General features: G+C 43.8%; 1 protein-coding gene across 1 annotated transcript in view; it reads right to left on the bottom strand.

The window, feature by feature from the left end:
- Window positions 1-18,711, bottom strand: part of LOC138492812 (mucin-4-like) — a 223,544-nt gene that overhangs the window by 46,406 nt on the left and 158,427 nt on the right. The window contains exons 22-23 of the mRNA XM_069620165.1: window positions 11,747-11,866; window positions 10,118-10,237 (exon numbers count right to left, since the gene is read on the bottom strand). Of these exons, the coding sequence (XP_069476266.1) occupies window positions 10,118-10,237; window positions 11,747-11,866 (240 nt within the window). The remainder of the gene's footprint in view (window positions 1-10,117; window positions 10,238-11,746; window positions 11,867-18,711) is intronic.

Genomic DNA, 18,711 nt, shown 5'->3' with positions numbered 1-18,711 from the left:
ACGCCAGCTCCGACGCCAGAAGTAACCGCCAAGCCTACGACACAGCCACGGGTTGGAAGGCTGGTAAGCCACATGTGGTGGGAGGAGGTCTACAAAAGAATGCAGGAGGGAAGGAAAAGAAGCACAAGACCTCCCCCCAGTACTGCAGGACAGGAGATGATACCTGCCCCTCCAAGGATGCTACCTGAGAAACTGCCTGAACGAAAAAGCAGTACAGACGCATTCAGAGACATAGTGATGGCTAACTACAGAAAAACGTTAAGAATCAAGAGAAGCCCATATGAAACGGACAATGAACTAAACGACTACTTGGACAGCACAGCCCATCTTGGAAACAACATATGGTATCAGCACATGAAGGAAGTTGGACGAAGCCATCAGAAGCAGAATGTTTCGTCTATGCACTCCTGCCATACAGCATGGGAAAGTCCAAGATCTTTGTGGCTGTAGAAGTAGATGTCTCCACAGCACACTGCATGTCACACGGAGCAATGTGCAACACCAGAGGACAATTTATGGGAAGAGATGCCTCACTAATATGGGCCAATGAAAAGGACTACCCTGATGAAGACGGATATGTCCAGGACATCAAAACAAAAAACAGGGCGCACACCAAGAACCATATAATTAGATATGAAAACCCTGATGTCAAAGGATCAGGAATAAGGTGGGAAATAAACTCAAGACTGAACGTCCAAGGGAAAACAGCAAAAGAAGCCCAAATATGGAAGAACCGAGGCCAAATGCCGATCTGGGGATCAGTAGTTTCCCCAGACGTTTGGGAAGAAGGAGTCGTAATCTGCCGAGCTTGGATGGTCCTTGGTGCCTGCCAAGTAGCAATAGAAAACTCACAAAGACTATGTAAACCACTATGGCCGAAATTGGTAAAGCTGTTGACATGGGTCGACGACATAGGAGGACCCTTGCAGATAGTACCGCTGGAAAACCTGAAACTGTGCTTTAGAAGCAATGGCACAAGGAAAATGGGGGAGAACCAAAACTGTGGACGAATATATGAAGCCCCAGGAATGGCACAAGGAACCGCAGAACTAATGGACCATTATTGGGCATGTGGATCAAAGACCTACATAAGACTACCGAGAAACTGGGGAGGCATATGCACACTGGTGAACGTACACGTTCCAGCACTAGTGATTACAAAAAATGAACTGAATTTGGACAGTTTCCCGAAAGCAGACGCTCACCTGAGGAAAAGAAGGTCTGTGAAACTAATGTCAAGGATGAAGAGAGAAAATTACTTCTCCGCCAAATCAGAGGACGCATTTTATGCTATTCCCTACGAACACACGCTGTTTAGCCTTACTTCATCCGTATTTACAACAATACTTTTACCACACATCCAGGTTGGTGCAAATACCAAGTGGTTGCAGTTAACGAGATGGGAGTTACTGCAGACTATCAATACCACCATAAAAGGGTTCAACACAATCAGTGAAGAACTAAGAGCAGTCAGACTGATGACCACCCAGAACAGATATGTGCTTGACATGATCACCGCAATGGATGGAGGTGTTTGCGCAAGCATTGGAGAATCATGTTGCACGTTCATACCATCACACGACGAAGAAAATTGAACCCTCACAGGGGCCATAGGCATGTTGACGACCCTGAAAAACCAGATGACCAACGAAACAGATGAAGTGGATGACGACAGCTGGTTCGGAAACCTATTCTCATGGGTCCCGCAATGGATGGCTGATATATTCAAGTTTCTGGGAGCCCTGCTAGCAATCGTGCTGCTAGGATTCTGTGTTATCAAGATAATTATCACACAGTGTCAGAAAACTGCAAAGAAGGCCATTGGGATGAAAATCATGATCAATGTTGAGCCAGGTTGGAAGCCCAGAGACCTGACAGATGAGGAGATAAAGGACTTTGTGAAGGCCAGTGAATTTGCACCAGTGGGAACTAAATTCACGTATCCCAAGAAACGAAGACGGTATGAAGGCAAATGGATTTACTGCAGTCCAAATGGACAATGCCAATTGATGACCTGGAACAAAGATGAGCATGTGAAAACTGCAGGAAGCTTGAAGGGGGTGATAAAGATATGGACTCCTAAGATGCACATGTTCACAGCGTCATGTACCAGTCCTGAAGACGATGAACAAGATTCTGAGGAGTCAAAGAAGCTGAATACAAAGGAGGAAGCAGAAGTGGTTGATGAACCGACCAGAGGGGGGAGTGTAGAGGAGGTCCCAGACATGGCCTGCACCCCTGCTCCCCATTTCGAGATGCCAGCAAAGTACTCGCAAAGATATGTGATGTACGAGGAGCAGATGAACCAATAGAGAGCTGCAGTGGGCCTCTGCCCTGCGTACGTTAGAAGATCAGTACATGTTGAAGTGCCCATAACCAGACAGCCCTGGGCTGCACGGTACCCAATCAGGCAACCGTACCTGCAATTGGTACAAAACAACGAGTATTTAAAGACTGTCCACGAGGAAACCCTGAAGGCCTTAATGGAAGGCCAATGGAAATAGACTAGGGGCCTAGGCAGCCCCGAGAACAACCAGAAGTGGCTACTGAAAGCTAGCATGCCCGTACCAGTGACTGCTAGAATAAATGTAATGGACAGAGAAGAGAGATAAAGTTAAAACGTAAGGAAACGTTGCCATGAGACAAGATGGAAGCAACCGCCCTATCGAATGTGTGTAAATAAGCTTGAAACGCAAGATGCTCAGAAATCGATACTGCCTGCAATGCTTAGTAGAAGAATAGAGCGGCAAGCGCCAACCATATATCTACCTCAATACAGCGCAATGTACACGTGCAACTCCATTTTGTATAAACCGAAGTACTCCCAGGCGGCTAAGGCCTGACTGGGCAAGTTTCATATCCAGGCCCAAGCTGAGGAAAGGAGCGGGATCGAAACTTAACAAAGGATGGCTCATGCCGGGGAAATCGAGGTCAACCAGAGAAGGGGAGGTGAGCATGAGCTCACGAGGCTCCAGCTTCAGAGCATGCCAGCCCGCCCGTGAAGGTCAAGATAAGAGAGGCCCATGCAGGTTGCCAAGCGAACACAGAATTAAATACTCAAAAAGATGGAAAACTAAAGCAGATTCATGGTGAACTAGCACGTGACCAGCCAGGCGCGAAGATGTACCACCGCCTGATGTCATCCAGAACCAGAGGATGCATAACTTTTCCTGATAAGAGACTACAAATCTGAGGCCATACCCAGCCAACTAATTGACACATAGCCCTAAAACACTGATTGATGGAAAGGAGGAAGGGTGAATCTTGGGACACTAGGCACCTGGGTGTCTATTCTGCATGCTGCTAATTAAAGTGAAGATTTATGTTTAGGGGTGTAACTTGCCCAATCATGATAGACCATGTAATCTAGGGTCCTATAGACACTGTAACCAATGAGAAATCGTACTTGTAGTGACGTCAATCACGTGTGTTGTAGAGGGATGGGCATAGATGCCCACCCGATAAGAGTTATCTAATCCAATTGCTTTATTTCCATATACAGATATAACACCTATACTTAAGTTACCTTTCCTAACCAATTATGCTGCATGATGATTTTTTATGGAAGTAGACGTCAATGATGACGAAGTTTGCCCATAAAAGAGGCTGTTGTACTGAAGTTCGAGGAAGTCAGGGTGAGGCAGGTGTTTGTGATGCTGCTGATCTCCATATGCTGATGTATGTATCATTAAACAGACTTCCCTTTGCCAATTTAATGAGTCCTGATTATTGAACTTTGCTGGAGTATGTGAATCCCGCACTCTGTCCTTGGATGGTGCAGCTATCTTGTATAACAAGTTTTCGAGGGTGAGTGCTGACCAATGGGCCCGTCAGTAATTACCTCTCCTCGTCAACAGCAGTGCTTGTTCCCTTAAAGGTCTTAAATTTTGAACACTTTAATGCTGGGATAATAGACTGCCTGCATCCCTTTGGGAGCATCTAACTGTTCTTACAACCCACCATTCTGTTCTGTTCTAGCCCTAACTTTTCCTTCCTGAGAAACTCAATATTGCAAAGGTTATACTATATAAATGTTATACTGACCTCAAAACGTCCCATGTGGGTGCTGGAACATGTGTAACATATGAATGAATTACTCATCTGATTTGTTGTTCCCTTTTTGTATTTAATAAATAACGTATTATATAAGTTTAAGCATGTAAGTGTTTCATTGGATACTTGTATTTACTGATTTCATTGTACAGCTCATATTACCCCTCTTAAGATAAGCCTGGCTGCTCAGTCACTCTACCAACTTGTGTAGTACAGGCCTATATTAAAAGGTGGGTTACCTAATACCAAGAGATAAGACTTGTGTAATCCCACACCAGTTTCACTGCACTAATTCGTACCTAACAGTTGCTATCCCACTGCATGCTTCTAGGGATTCAATTATCGACTCTCGGAGTAATTGATTGTTTGTGTAGAAGGAATGTCTTTCTTTATATATTATCTATCCATCCTAGCCATAACTTGTTCATATACATTCAGCCCCTCACCTTCCTGAGCTTCCAGTATGCGAGGACGTTTTCTACATACCTCCTGCCCTTCCGATCCGAAATCGTGCATGAATATAGCTTTTTTCCTTGCAGCCGATAGTCTGATTCCATAGATTGCCTGAAGATATGTGTCGAATTTGGCTTTTTATCTTCTCTAGGGCATGGGTGGTTGATCTGGACTTTGCAAAAATGTGGGTGGAGGGTTTAAGTGTTGCATTTTATTTTTTGCTTATGGTATACTGTTAGGTTAAACTCACTGCCCATTTATTGAGGTTGTATACATTCAGATGTGTCTCCTCCTTTGTGTAGATCTGTTTATTCCTCTATGGTGCACATTATTGTATTGCACTTCAGTTTTCATTGTTTTTTTCTTTTTTTTTGTTTAAGTCGCGCACCCACTGCTGTGTTAATCGTTGACAGAGGGTCTCCTGCAAAATACAGGGGATGGCTTCAGTCAGTGGTTTCTGAGTAATAGGGCATAGTGCGTAAAGGAGCAGTTGCATTTGTTTGAGGTGCTTTCCTCAAATGTCCTTGTGCTGTCCTCTCACTCTATCAACTTTCAGGTCGGTTATGCTTCATAAGGTGTGTTTTTGCACTTGTGTAGAAGAGTTATTTCAAAGCCCTTTAATTATATTTAAGGACGTACCTTGTCTTGTCTATACTCATGAGAGAGTCCTACATTTTAGAGTTCCATGTGTTGGGTTTCAGGGTCGGAGGACTCTTTACTGAGCGGATTCTAAATCAAGGGCTTGGCGTTGCCATCTGAAGCTGGTAAAGCTCATTGCCAACTGTTATATGCTAGATATTTCCAAATATACCAAGGAGCCAGTAGGTGCAATTCTTCTTTATGGGTTATTGTTCCATATGCATCCCAGTAAACTGCCAGAGCCCTCCTCCTCTCTCAACCAGCTCTCCTCCTCTTTCTCTAGCATTCTAGAGCCCACCTCTGCAAGAACTGGATCCACTGCATGCCTTCTACATCCCAGTGAACACAATAATAGAGTTCTTAGGTATTTGAAAATGTAGTCCCCTGTTTTCAGAATGATTTTAATAGAAATGTCTGAATTTGATATGGATATATCTTGTTATATTTTGTACAGACACAATGGGACTTTGGTTTGCTGTACTTCATAGCACTACAATCATATTTTGCATAATGCACCAAAGAGATACCTTCATAAACATGAAAACACAATGTGAAGAAAAATGAATAAATAAAGGATGTATTCCCCCTGAAGAATGTCCATCACAAATGAGCAAAAGGGACAGAAACATACAATATAGATTATTGTGCAGCCAGTATGCATATGTAGACAAGAAACTACCTATGCTAGATTTTCCATATGGTCCTTTGAGTTACTTGTTTTTGTGTGTAAATTGTGTGTAAACAATGTTGAAGTTATTTTTTATATAAAACAATATTCTGTAGATTGTGTTCATCAGAGTTTAATAATAGTGGATTAAGATTTGTGTATTTCCAGATCGATAGTATTTTTGATGAGGTGACAGCATAGACTACTGCACATTCAGTTAGTATAGATATACTAGACACCACATCTAGACAGACAGTGCTTTCACATGGTCCTTGAAATGTTACCTTTGTGTATAAACTGTATATGCAGTGTGTAAACCCTTCTGAAGCTATTTTTGCACTTTGGCATGATACAATATTGTGTGAATTTTATTCATTAGAGTCTAATAAATATGGATTCAGAATGGATTCAGAATTTTGTATTTCCATATAGATTTTACAGAACTGGAGAAATGTTAAATATGGGATTATTTTGTAGCTTGCTTTTTAGCGATATATTTAAAATGGCACAAACATCCTTATCAGATTAATATTCCTCTGTTTTTTTTTTTGGGAGTAATGATATAGTAGTTTGTGCTAGTAACCTGGAGGAACAATAGGCCAGTATCCCTCTGAGTAGAAATTACAGTAACCAGTGATTATGTTGCAGAAAAAAATCAAGAGAGAATAATGGAAGGGGTAAAAATAATACATTAAAAAAAGAGGTTAAAAAACAACACCATGTTGAAAAAATAATGAAATGTAGCCAATACTGCAGTATTGCAGGTTTGATCTATATGTGAAAAAAGAAAAAGAAAGGGTACAGTAAGAAACTATAGGAGGGATTAAGGAAGGCTTCATGGGTTGTTGAGCGAGAGAAGCGGGCCAGGCGGTATACCCCCTTTAATAGGTACTTTTAGGTAAAGTGTAGGTGGAATGTATGTTAGGTTAGGTAGATTTAAAAAAAAAACTGTAGAAACCTTTGATGAAATGGTAACGTATTAATACAAAATCCACTTGATGGCATTGTGAGACTAAGGGCCTCTTTACACAGTAGGTGATAAGGGTTTACCGGTACCGGTAAATCCTTACCGCCTTACTTCGAGGTCCCTTTGCAGGTTGGGGAATTTAACGCCTGCTTTTTGCAGGCGTTAAAAACCAACCCGCAAAGGGACGAGTGGAGCTAATTACGGTACCGCAATTTGCGGTACCGTAATTAGCGCCTTCCCCATTCCCATAGAGCCCTATGGGGCAAAAATGGGAATGGGGAAGGGCAATGGTGGAAGGGGGAATTACCGCCCCACCAACCTTGCAATGGGGCGGTAATTCCCCTTTCCACCAAGGCGGTGCCGGTATTTTACCGGCATGAACCATGGCGCTAATACCGTGTAATGAGGCCCTAAGTGTATGTAGTTATATGGTTCAGTGAAAAGGCTCTAGCGATAATAGTTTAACCTTTATTTATGGCTAGTTAAAAAGGGACCAAGTGGTTTTCTCAGCGTAAAAATCATATATAACCGAAATTACAAGTTCATGAAGTGCCAGGCTCAGATACTCATACGGAGTGATGCTGTCCAGAAAAAAAGAGTGATCCTTTGCCCAACATTGCAAAGTATGGCGCACCCCCCTCCACCTCAGATCCTGGCCTAAGACTACTGAGCAAGTCCAGCTCTCTCCCAGAGGCCCACATATAAGATATCTCGATAACTTTAAACACTTCAACGGTTACAATGCTGTGTAATTGAACAGGCATAAGCCTTGACCGCCACTCTGTGCTGACACCGCTAGTAACAGTGCTCATACATGCTTTGTGGTCCTCAGATGATGGACCCTCCCAATGGAACACACAATCACCATCCGGATGCTCAGAAAAGAAGCTGATACTAGCAAGGTGTCATCTAAAATGCAAAATCTCAGTGTCCGCCTTATTCTTGGACTGAAGCATAGCAATCAAATTATGCCGGCAATGATGGTCCTTCAGTAACTTCTGCTAAAGCAATGCTAACAAGGCAAGATCTTGTGCCTAACTTAGAGGTCTCCTCATCATACTTTCCCTGGGGCCTTGGGCCAAAATACCTTCAACTCTCTCTTCCTAAATATCTTCCTTCTCGAGCTCTTCGCTCATCCGCCTCCAACTCCCTCAGGGTCAGCCGCTTCTCCAAACAACGAGTTGGGGGCAGATCTCTTTCCACTGCAGGGGCCTCCCTCTGGAACAGCCTTCCTACCTCCCTGAAACTTGAGGAGAACCACCTCCGGTTCCGGAAGCACCTCAAAACCTTCCTCTTTGCCTGCGCTTTCTCTCCCCCTCTCCCCTGCTAATACTACTGAAACTGCACTGAATCTGCAACTGGGCCATTCACCGTTCTCGGCCCAGCCACTCTCTCCTGCACTGCCTCCAAGGCAACCCCTGAACTACGGGACTGTGTCTGTATCCATACAGCCCCCCTTCCCAGCACTTGTCTGCACTTACCTCGCACTTGCCACCAGCTGGCCCTTGTTATTTATCCTGTATGCTGTATGCTAATAACCCTGTACTGCACTTTCCCCTCTCCCTTTCCCCCATGCACTTTTCCCTTCCCCTCTACCCTTGCACTTGCGCGAGCTGAATGACACCTGGCATAGTAAGATCGTTGTCTGTCTCCCCTTGTTCCCCCGCCTGCCTCGTCGCGCCTTGAAACACTTGTGTATAGGCGCGTTACAAATGCCTTATCATATCATATCATCTCACAAGGACACCTGCCTTGCAGAGACCTTAGGTCTATCCACGCGAACCTGATACGCTCTAGAACATGCATCCATCACAAAGAACCAGAGGTCGCCCACCTTCATTTTAGATTCTCCTCTTCTGCCTGTCTCGTGTCCATGATCTTGATTAGAGCTTGATCCCCAACGCCCTGCATTACTGACCGACTAAAGATTCCCCATTTGCTGATTGCCTCTGTTCTGTGGATCAGTGGCCTAAAATTAGCCCCAACACTGCAACACATCTATTAGACGTGGTCCACGTCAGCTCTCCAGAGCTAAACCTTTGACACTGATCGGACGTGGGCCAAACAAAAAGGTGATGGCTGGAAGGTTTTGAATTAATCATAACCACAGGCATAGCTCTGGGAAACCTCCAGATTATCGTTTTTCAGCCTGCCAAGCCATTACTGAAGTGGAAAGACATACACAAATCAGGATTGGTCCTACCCCAAAAGTGGCAGTCCAGCCCGAACTTCTAGGTCACATCCACAAGCATCCCCAGACATGTTTCAGCCTTGTTGGGCATCATCAGTGAGGAGTAGCTTGGGTGTCTAGGCCGGGCAGACCATGTGACAATGGATTTTAAGATGAGCTGTGAGCCTAAGAGGTTTGCCAACTAAAACACTGCTTTGACAAAAGCGAGATATACCACGTTGTCCAGTAGGGTTGACCTACACTCTTAACCTTTCCCCTTCTCGATGCATGCTTAAAAAAAATACAATTAAAAACAGAAGGCAGGTAGAATGGTGTAGTTAAAGAGAATGCAGCGGAGCACTGAATGAGGTACAGGTACAGTACTATACCAGCCACGTCATTCAGACGTCACATACCTCTATGTCTATACTTACCTGGGGAAAAGAAAGGTAAATATATGGACATTTACTTTAGTATTTTACCAAACTTGTCGCAAGCTGATTGGCAATCGAAAGTCCCTTTCTTGCACAAAAAACAAACCATGGAACATATTCCTCAAGTTGGCAAATGTTTTCATGAAAGGTGTCGACATATTCCTTTTTTATTTTAAGGCGCTTTTTACAGTTGGAGCAATACTGCTGTGAGGCCAGCTTAAGCCATAGCACACTGTTTTATTTCTGATGTTACAGCATCTATGTACAAGTAATTGAACCCAGTGAACTGATTAAGGTGACAGTGTTCCTGTTTCCTTGAAGTTTCAGGAATGGGACTTCAGGCGTATCTCTACGGGTTTAAAGTTTTTCTCATCTGCAGAGGATCGGGAGGATAGCTCAGGAGCAATGTGCTCGCCGTGGAGGTAGGACGTTGCAGAGACACACAGGTTCGATCCCGGGTCCGCGCTTAGAAACCTCTGGGTCTTAAGTGTTTTATAAATAACCAATTATAAATGATTATTAATATTAGCTCACACAGAAAACGTTGCTTTGACTAACTTTAGTGAAGATGGACCATGACATGTTGATACTCGCAAGGAATATGTGCTATCGGTCATGCTTGCATGTCTAGTTCATACGGAAGAGGCAAGGATAGGACATAATCATTTGATATTGAGACACAACAGAGGCAGAAAACACCTGATACAAGCAACGGGGAACCAGTGTGGACTTACCTTGGAATCCAGGTTTGCAGCTGCACATGTAACTTCCCTGGGTGTTGGTGCAGACGGCAGTTTGGCTGCACAGGTTGGGTCTGCTGCACTCGTCCACATCATCACAGGATGTTCCGTTGCCTAATGAAAGTCAAGAGAACATTGCGTCGAAGTCATTGTGAACTGATCTACCATGGCAAAGCAAGTCTCACACATGTTTGTACATTTTGAAACACTATTTGGACATGTGCATTGTTACGGGAATTCTCCAATCTGCGCTGTCAAAATAAAGATGGGTGCTGTGATACATGGCTTTACAGGTTTTGCATCCTTGGGGGTAAACACTATAGAATGGAGAATTTTGGAAATTGGTCCCCAGAATGCAATGCTTGGATGTGAGGTGTTGACTGTATGGTGAAGCGGCAACATACCTGGAGGCGATGGAGTAGAACATTCCCAAAGCCTGACATGCATGCCCGATTGTGGGCTCCTCACAATATGCATCTGGTGAATTATTGATGATCTGTGCATTGCACACAAGCACACAGTGGAGATGTGAAATGAAATGATGGCCGCTGCCACTCATCCACTGATTTCCACAGCTTGAGCTTGTTTATTTCAGGTGTATTACCAAGGCACAAATTATGGAAATGATGCAATCCCACGGGAATTGGAAAACTCAGAAGTGGGTTGCCTTGACATAATCACATCCTAAACTGATTTATGTTGATCTATAAGATAGCTCCAAGTGTATGTAAATTAAAACCTGTAGTCTTTGGAGCAGTAGCAGCATTCTGAGTGGTCCTATTTCTTGAGGGGCCAGCCGGAATGGGGTGGACAGTATGAAGCAGCTATCAATGTGCAAAAGCTTCAGGCATATTCGGAGGCCAACTTGTATATTTCACCTTCAGAGAAGGTCTAATTCCTGCACAAAGATGGGTGAGTGGCTTGTACAGAGGTGTTGCTATGTCTGGAAAAGATCCGGGGCTACGCTAATGTTGGGAATGTCGGTACTCGGTCTAGATAGCCCTTTGCTAGCCCCTGAGCTTCTATCCGGGGCTACAACCAAAAGACCCTGGCTATAGAGCCCCCCCAACTCCCAGCCACGCCCCTGGGGTTGTGAATGGCTTAGCAGTGACAAGGTTGCAGATTCAGTAGTAGTCAGCAGACTTGGGAAGCACATGTGGCGTCCAAAGTCCTCAGCAGCAAATTAAGGCACCTGTTTGCACTTTCCTCAAGGCCAAGGGAATGGCATGAATAGACAAGTGCCGCAGGTGGCACCAGCACAGCTGGGCCATGCTGCCCCAATAAGAAGGAAATGGTGCCCAATATTGTGTGGGGTGGATTCAGATCGCCAGCTCGGGTATACAGCCTGGCCTGTCCCTGTGCCCCTCCGTATCCTGTACTATGGCTACGTAAGTCAAACATAAGATGTGCAGTAACTATGTGCATGGGTGACTGTGTGTGTTTGTGTGTGTTTGAGGAGAATTAACTCTTGCATATACACATTCTAAACCTAACGGTGTGCATACACTAATTGTACTCTTGGTTTGAAAAGCCATAATAAAATATCATAAATAACATTTATAATCCCGTGTGCACTAATACAGGACAGTGTCAGGAAAACAGAGAGAGTCCTGCTTGAGTTACCTTGGTATCCCGGGTTACACGCGCAGGTGTAACTACCAGCGGTGTTCGTGCACGTCGCATAGCTACTGCAGAGTGTTGTACTATTGCACTCATTCACATCAACGCAGGAAAATCCATCACCTAGCAAGGTACAAGAAAAGCATTCAGACCTTGGCATAAAAAAAGGACACAATTCTGGGGTCAGTAACATTGGGGTCTCCACGTGTTATGGGCTGTAAGTCCCATCAGCCCCACCTAGCATGACCAATGGTGAGGGATCATATACATCATTGTCCAACTCATCTAGAGGGCCACAGGTTGCAGACCCCCTGCTGTAGGTTTTCCCTGCAAAAATGTACCACGTGGCCTACAAATAAAAACATGGCTCATTGATCTGTCACCTGGCAGCATTGGTACAACCGGACACACATGCAATCTACACGCCGGATTATATAGAACACACACTCTTGGAGGCATTTAAGACCTGGGATCACTCAGGAGGTGTTCAGGGAGAAAAGCTTTGCAGGTGGACTTGTAAGTAACATGGTTTTCAATCATTACAAGGTGATTGCATATGTTGCATTTCGAATTCACTTATTTACTATCATATTTACAATAAAACAAAACAAACTAACTGGCACCGGTAAAGAGCATAGTGTATTGTGGATACATGTTGAAAATATGTACCTGTCCCTATTTTACTGGGCCTTTTAAAGCAAACAATCTTTCAGTAAATTATTATTAGTGGGTTATTAATAGAAAATGGAGAGACAAAGCACACTCAGCTTGTGCTTGCTCGTGATGCAAAGGGCTCAAGGGAAAATTGGTTGGAAAATTTATGGGCAACTCGAGCATGTGGTCAGGAGACATTAGAGAATTGAACAGCCGAATTATGGAGGATCTGCTTGAATACCTCTTCTTTAAGCAGCTAGAGGCCCAGACATAACAACTCCAGGGGCTCATACGAAAACCAAGAGGGATAACAAATTAGGAACAAGTATCGCTAGATACATCCTGCGCAAGATGTAATTTGGTGTCAAGACCTTTAATTAAATGATAACATCCTTAATATTGGGGACCAATCTCTAAGCACAGGACTGGGATTGCTTTGTGTTGTCTTTCTTAGAATGCACACGCGTTTCCCCTGAGCTATGCTCTCAGCTATGGATGGATGGGTCAGCACTAGTCCTGCGCCATAGTCGCAATGGCTATGAGTCCTAAACAACTAATGATCTTGTCCAGGAGTCCTGGAGAAGACTGAGGGAAAGAATCTAAACAAGTTTGAAAAACCTATAAAGACATGTGAGTGCCAATACTGAGATTTTGGTGGAGTCCAGCCGGGGATGGCAAAACATGTTTGGATAACCCTGGAATCAGTGGCCAATCTGGGGACCGGATATCCGGCCTTAGCCCCTCACAGCACCTTTTACCACCCAAATCGTTTTTGTCAACTATTAATCTCATGATCAATAGCACCCATTGGGTATTTCTGGAGCTCTGAATATGTCCATAGACACTGCATTGAAGTGACTCCGGCTAAGCAATCTTTGCCCAACAACAAAATGAGAGAGATTGTTGTCCCGTCAATCAGAGGACCTCTCACTCGATAATAATACTTGCTCTCATGCGGAGTAATTTTATCCACCCAAGCCTTTTTCAACACAAGCAAACCCGGATCTGGTATGAGCATGTGACTACTTCTATAGGCATTTCATGCAAATTGACCCACTTTGGTGTTTTGGTCCCCAAAATAGCTTCCCATTGATCCAAACCAAGCAGCACCTAACAGGGCACCCTGAAAGCAAAGCACTTCCAGACCTCTGTACCATTGGTTTCCAGACCAAAAGGACCTCCACTAAAACATAGTGGCCTTAGACATGGTGAGTCTGCTTGTTCAACATGTTTGCCTCGTATCTGGTCTGTCCCGTGTTAGGCAGAATCATGTGCCTTACACTTTGGGAACACTACACACAATTAAGACTACAAGTGTAAGTACAATGTCACCTTTGGTACAAGCCTGTACTACACCATTATGTGGTAGCAGTGGCTGAGCAGCCAGACTTATCTCAAGAGTAAAGTGAGCAGTACAAGAGATTACACAAAGGACACCAATCACTATGGTTCAAACAAACACTGATTCAAGGTTTCTGAGTAAAAGAATATATATTTATTTACACCATCATTTATAAAACAGTTCACTATCACAAAGCAGCAGAAAATCACAATCTTGATATACTACAACACCCAATCAATTCTGGACAAGTTAAGCTCAAAATGAAGTGTGACCAAAATGGCACTCCAGCTATTTAAAAGGGAGAAAAGACAAGGTTATCCAAAATCAATAGCACCAACAAGTTATAGGCAGGGCAATCTAGAAAAGGCTACTACAACTAGGATTCAAGTCAATAGGTCTGGGCCAATGTTAAGGAGTCAGAGTCTTTGCAGAGGATCACACTTCAAAGTAGTTCACGGTTAAGTCTTTGCCAAGAGTTTCAAACAAAGTTGGTCAGAGGAAAAGTTACTTAAAGGAGATGAGAAGGACAAGCCTTTGGAGAGGCAAAAGATTTCCTGCGCTTTCACTGCGGTCGGACGGAACGAATGACCGAATTTGCACAGTACCTTTAAAGAAGAAGAATGCTGTAGCTGAATCAGTTGTTCCTGGCAGTTCCTGCAGGCTCGGGGTTCCTGAAGCTTCCGTCGTGGTGACAAGAAGGAGGACGGCTGGGGGGTCCTGCACTGCCCAGGGAAGTAGCCAGCAGCGGAGGAAAACGACGAATAAAAGGTGTGCTCCTTAATACCCAAACTGGTTCTCTTCCCACTGGCTTTCCGATCTACTGCAGCGATGCACCGTAAATTCGACCAGGATGAGGACCAGTGTCTGGTGTTTGGCGAGCTGGTTGTCCCCACCAAGCTCAACGGAAGAAGATTCCTTGCAGATCTCCTCTGTCGTCGAAGTTTCAGGCGATTCGGACCTGCAGCAGGGCTTCACCGGGTGTCCAGTAGTTGCAGCAGTCATCTTCCTTCAGCTTCTATTTGGTTCTCTCGATCCAGTGGCGATTCTGCCTTCCAGTCCCAGAGACAGGCTTTTTATGCACCAAATCCCCCATTCACACAGCCTGGCTGTCAATCACACAGCAGGGTGGGTATCCTGGCAGGGCAGCTACCTAGCCAATCAAACAAGAGTGTGACTTGGGTCTCCAAGGAGACCCTGTGCAGGGGGCCTCAAACCCCTCCCTCACATCCTGTCCACCCAGACACACAGGCGCCTAAGGAGGGCTTCTGTGCAGAAGCCCGCCAAAGGGACGGTGAAAGAAGGAACCAAACCTGGTTTGGCGCACAGAGTAAAACACTAGAAAGACCTTTACAAAAAGATATGGCAAAGAAACTCGACCCGAACCAAGTTAAAATAAAAGTGGATTACCGGGTTTGAGTTTGAGGCTACCACCATAGCCTCAACTGGAACCAAAGGCTATTTTCATACACACAGTAAAAAGATGATGCCTATGGGGTGGGTGAGACTCCATAGTCCATGAGCATAAAGTAAAACACATTGAAAATGAAAAGTTCAAAGCCCAAAAATATAGCAAAAGAGCTGGAGAGCTCTAAGGTAGAGGGAATTTAGCATGTGTGTGAGAAATCTCCCTAACACCCCTCATATGCAGGGGGTGCATCAGGGATTAATTGCATGCGTGCTCAGAAGGGCCCAAAAATCAGGGATCCTGGCAAGATTGCTTAGAAAGGCCATGCATAGTGTGGGCTCTACACCACATGATCTGGGAATCTTTTGTGGAAGTCCTTTAGTCCTAGGGGAATCAGAATGTTTTCTTTGGCTCAGGATTCCCAGTCCCCTGGAGAACTATACTTCACAGGTGCAGAATCCCCTCTCCAGATCTGCCATTCCCTTTGCATGAGGCAATCGGAATGGGCAAATGCACAATAAAAACAGGGAAAGACTGTGCCCCGATGTTCTGCCTATTCAGACAAATCAGAGTTAAACCCTTGTGCTGTTCCTTGAATCAACAGGAGAAAATATATCATCCTTACCCTAAAGGGTAATTGAAGTACTACCCATATTTGTATTCATCTTGCCATATTATTGCCTATTAGTACCCGGCATGGGACAATGAGCATGTTACAAGCAAACTCATCGGCCCTCGTCGGGTCGTTACCAGCCTGACAAATGCTTTGTCGGGCCGGTTGAAAATGCGTCCTGGCTGCCATGGAAAGGGAGAAGGGACTACGTGTAGTCCCTGCTCCCTGTTCCCTGTTGGCCATCTTTTATGTTTACATTTTCTTAGTTTTTTCGTAAAGTCCCTTATTCCTGTTCTGTGGCGGCCATTTTCTTATTATGTTTTCATTTGCTAGATGCGGCAGGCGTCTTGCAACTTAAGAAAGACATTATCAGTACCCCAGTCTTACCTGCTGGGGTACTAATAGCAATAAGCCCCTCACTTGGGGGAAGAGGGGGGTTACCGCTTCACTCAAGCCTGTAACTATGGTCCAAGGGCGTTACATGAAGTGGTAATGCCCCCACAGCTCAGGGTTTATTGCTTAGTTGTTTATATTTAGATGTTTTGGACATATTATTGCAGAACTACCTATGCCCTGTCATTATGATTACCATCTTTAGAACAGTTTAACATTAGGCTGGCTGCTTGCTTACTTGAAAAGTCAACTCTTCAAGGAGTAATATTGATGCTCTGCCATGCAACTGCATGGTAAGGCTACATTGGTGAGCCTCTGGACTGGCTTGGCATCTGTGAAGGGAAGGGGCACATAGGTGGGTGAAAAGCAGCATACAAGTGGTAAGGGGACAAATGTAGTGGAGAGGAAACCATGTATAGAAGGATTAAGCAGAGGGCTTTTCTGGGAATTTAGTTTATTTGTGTGTGGCTATATTAGCAACTATTATTTCTGGTATTGTAGTGATTCCAGCTTTTGAGTTCTTTTGTATAGGGGTAGACTGTTTGGAATGTATTGACTTTTAGACGTGTAACCTTTTCATGCCTATATTGGTCTCGTTGATATGATCAGGGTGGCTGTCTTTGTAAAGTCAAAACTTTCTAACTGTACGATGAAGGGTGGGGGGGCAGCAATCTTAATATATAATGCAGGCTACTGCACCCTATGGCTCTCCAGATGTTTTGGACTACAATGCCCATGGTCACTGACGTTGCTGCAGGGGTTCATTGGAGTTGGAGTTGAAAACATCTAGATAGCCAGCCAAAGGTTGCAGACCCCAAACCATACATAGACGTAATGGAAGCTCCCAGGCCATTTAGGGCAGCTAGGTATTCGCTATATTATGATATGGAGGTACCATTTAGGGGTTCATCAATTTATGCACCAAATGGTAACAACCCTGTAATTTCTCAGGAGGTCATGAGTATACTAGCTATCTGGGCATAGCCAGTTCTAAATAGGGGTCATTTCAATTGTCATCCTTTGATCTATCACTCATCAATGTCAGCTTCCTGCCAGACATGTCACTCGTTGGAGCATGTGGAACTTGCTATTAAATAGATTGATTCTTGGTGGATGAAAATATCCATTTAGAAAAGAAATATTCTTCTCTCTCTTCTGCCTCAAACTATTTGTGAATCAATTTTCTTTTTGATCTCTCGACATGTATCTCTAAATTCTGAGACAGACCACTCTGGCATATGATCTCCCATCATGCTCTAGTTTACATTACATTGAAAGATAGTGGGGTTCCTGGTGTGCGTCCCATGTGGACTTTCAATTGTAAATTGTGAGCTAAACCGGAATTCATTGAATGGATGGAAAAAAGATCTGGAAACGTATTGATGATTTCTGTGGGAGCTATAAGGCCCTCTATACAATGGGATTGTCAGAAGGTGTATTTTGTATGTTTGAGGCATTACTGCATCCTTCTTGATAAGAAAATGCAAGGACAAATTATTGATTTCAGTAGCATTTTACATGAATTTAAGATTTTTGAAGTTGAGCACAGAACATTGTTGGAAAATAAGTGACCACCGGGGAGAGAGCAAGATGAATTATTGTCATTATAATTTGATATTTTGCCTATATTCTAGTTGAAATTGAATACAAGGTGAATAGTCAATGATGGCAAATACTTGATTGGTCAGATCTAATAGGGAAAAACCTTTTCACTTCCAAACTAGAAGCCTAATCTAAGATAATTGCTCTTATTGGTGACTGAGGAAAATGGGTAATCGATGGAAAGAGATTGCACAGGCATTTCTGTCGTTTTATGCTAACTCACATACAGAAGGCCACGGGTAAACAAGGACCAGATCCTGGATTCCATGGGTGCTCTTTCAGAGGGGTTTCCAATATTCTTGAAAGCCAGTGATAGAATTCAGAGATCCACTACACATTTGAATAAATCTTTTAGGCAAACCAATCTTTTCAAGGAAGGCTACCAGGGAGGGCAGGATACCCTATAGAGTTGTGTCAATGGTTTTATGACTTTATTTCAGGCTGTGTTAGGATCAAACTCCTAAATCATATGCCTGTTCTGAAATAGGAATTTTCTCAAATACTGGCAGGAACTCAGAGTTTACAATATCACATTGGCCTGTCCCATTAATGAAAGGGGACGGACTAATCTATGCTAAATTAGATGCTGCCTGATGGGCGGATGCAGTGAATAGATTGGTGCAGGGAAGTCCAGACTGTGCCTAAAATACCAACTTGTCAGTGGTAGTTATAGATAACTCTGTTCAATCGTAACCGCAGCTGGCCCAGTGCCTGCTCGATAGAGCAGAGAAAGAGTTTGATTGCATTACTTGGGCCTTTTTATGGGTGATTGGAGCAAGGTTGACTGTACCAGAAGGCCTTATAAATAATGCATCTGCACTTAAGTTTAAACCTGTGGATCTGTTGTAGTCATCGTTATCTTTGCTTTTTCCCTTTATTGTCGTTTAACATCTGACACTTTAATAAAGGTCTTATGAGATTTTTTAAGTGTATAAGTATCTTCTCTTGATGGATTTCTG

This window comes from Ambystoma mexicanum, chromosome 10, assembly GCF_040938575.1.
Source record: "Ambystoma mexicanum isolate Mex_15411 chromosome 10, UKY_AmexF1_1, whole genome shotgun sequence".
NCBI classification, from domain to species: Eukaryota; Metazoa; Chordata; class Amphibia; order Caudata; family Ambystomatidae; genus Ambystoma; species Ambystoma mexicanum.
Note: the sequence above shows the minus strand (reverse complement) of the source record. Positions and strands in the feature narration are given on the sequence as shown.